Genomic DNA, 1182 nt, shown 5'->3' with positions numbered 1-1182 from the left:
GAGAGTCCTCTGTTGATTAGTTTTGATCTGCTAGTAAAGACAGAAATAAGGAACCTGAAGAAATTCATTAAAGAAGTTTACCCAAAAATGTCTGAAGATCATCAAAGTTACTCGTTTCATAAATGAAAAACTCTCCGATTTTGTCTTTTTGTTGAAAGATGTAAAATGATTATCTGCCGATTTCCGCAGCCCAAAAAGAAAAAGATAACTTAAAAAAGACTTTTTTGCTGGCGGAAAAAAAATGAGAAAAAAAATGTATTATTGATTTTTATCAAAAAAGTACAATGGTGAAACAGTAAAGGTATAATAAAATAAGACGCAAAAACAACAAAGCTAAAAATATAATATATTCGGATTGAGTGGTCGGATGCACATTATCACACCTATTTTATTTAGATAATACGTTTTAATTCCTATACAAATAATGCCAATATTCGAGTAATTATTTACATCTATATAACAGTGTTTATTCTTTATCTTTTTGCATTTCAGTGTTGTGTGTGTATAAGCCGATTTAAAGTCCTCAGCCTGCTATAGAAGGCTGTACAATCCATTTTCTGTCTATGTACACATTTAAAAATGGCATCTGTGCAATAATAGCATAAAGGTATTATAAATCGTATTTTATCTGTAAATTATCTTAATTATTGTTATTACTCAAAAGCTGAACACATTTGAACACAAGATAACTGAGCGGGAACTTTGAATTTTCTTTTATCCAATTGCTGAGCTGCAGTGTCACGCGCATATTATTGAACCAATCAGCGGTGCCGGCACGCCGGCTCCGTCTATATAAACGAGACGCTGTCGTTTAGAAAACACAACTACTTTTCTTGAGTGAAGAGAAGAAGACTCAAGATGGCCAGAACCAAGCAGACCGCCCGTAAGTCGACCGGAGGAAAAGCTCCCAGGAAGCAGCTGGCGACCAAAGCTGCCCGTAAGAGCGCCCCGGCCACCGGCGGAGTGAAGAAGCCCCACCGTTACAGGCCCGGTACCGTGGCTCTGAGGGAGATCCGTCGCTACCAGAAGTCTACCGAGCTGCTGATCCGCAAGCTGCCCTTCCAGCGCCTGGTGAGGGAGATCGCTCAGGACTTTAAGACCGACCTGCGCTTCCAGAGCTCCGCCGTCATGGCTTTGCAGGAGTCCAGCGAGGCTTACCTGGTCGGTCTGTTCGAGGACACC

The 1182-nt window shown here is 40.7% G+C and overlaps 1 protein-coding gene across 1 annotated transcript; it reads left to right on the top strand.

Annotated features, from left to right (window-relative positions):
* Positions 1–858: 858 nt before the first annotated feature.
* Positions 859–1161, top strand: LOC116379777 (histone H3-like; the record flags this gene model as incomplete). The annotated part of the gene is made up of 1 exon (XM_031841739.1): positions 859–1161. A coding segment is annotated over exon 1 (303 nt), but the record flags the coding sequence as incomplete, so codon positions are not given.
* Positions 1162–1182: the final 21 nt, after the last annotated feature.

The sequence above is a fragment of the Anarrhichthys ocellatus genome, unplaced genomic scaffold, assembly GCF_004355925.1.
Source record: "Anarrhichthys ocellatus isolate YVR2014 unplaced genomic scaffold, GSC_Weel_1.0 scaffold5169, whole genome shotgun sequence".
Classification (NCBI taxonomy): domain Eukaryota; kingdom Metazoa; phylum Chordata; class Actinopteri; order Perciformes; family Anarhichadidae; genus Anarrhichthys; species Anarrhichthys ocellatus.
The sequence above is the reverse complement of the archived record's forward strand: the minus strand, read 5'-3'. Positions and strand labels throughout refer to the sequence as shown.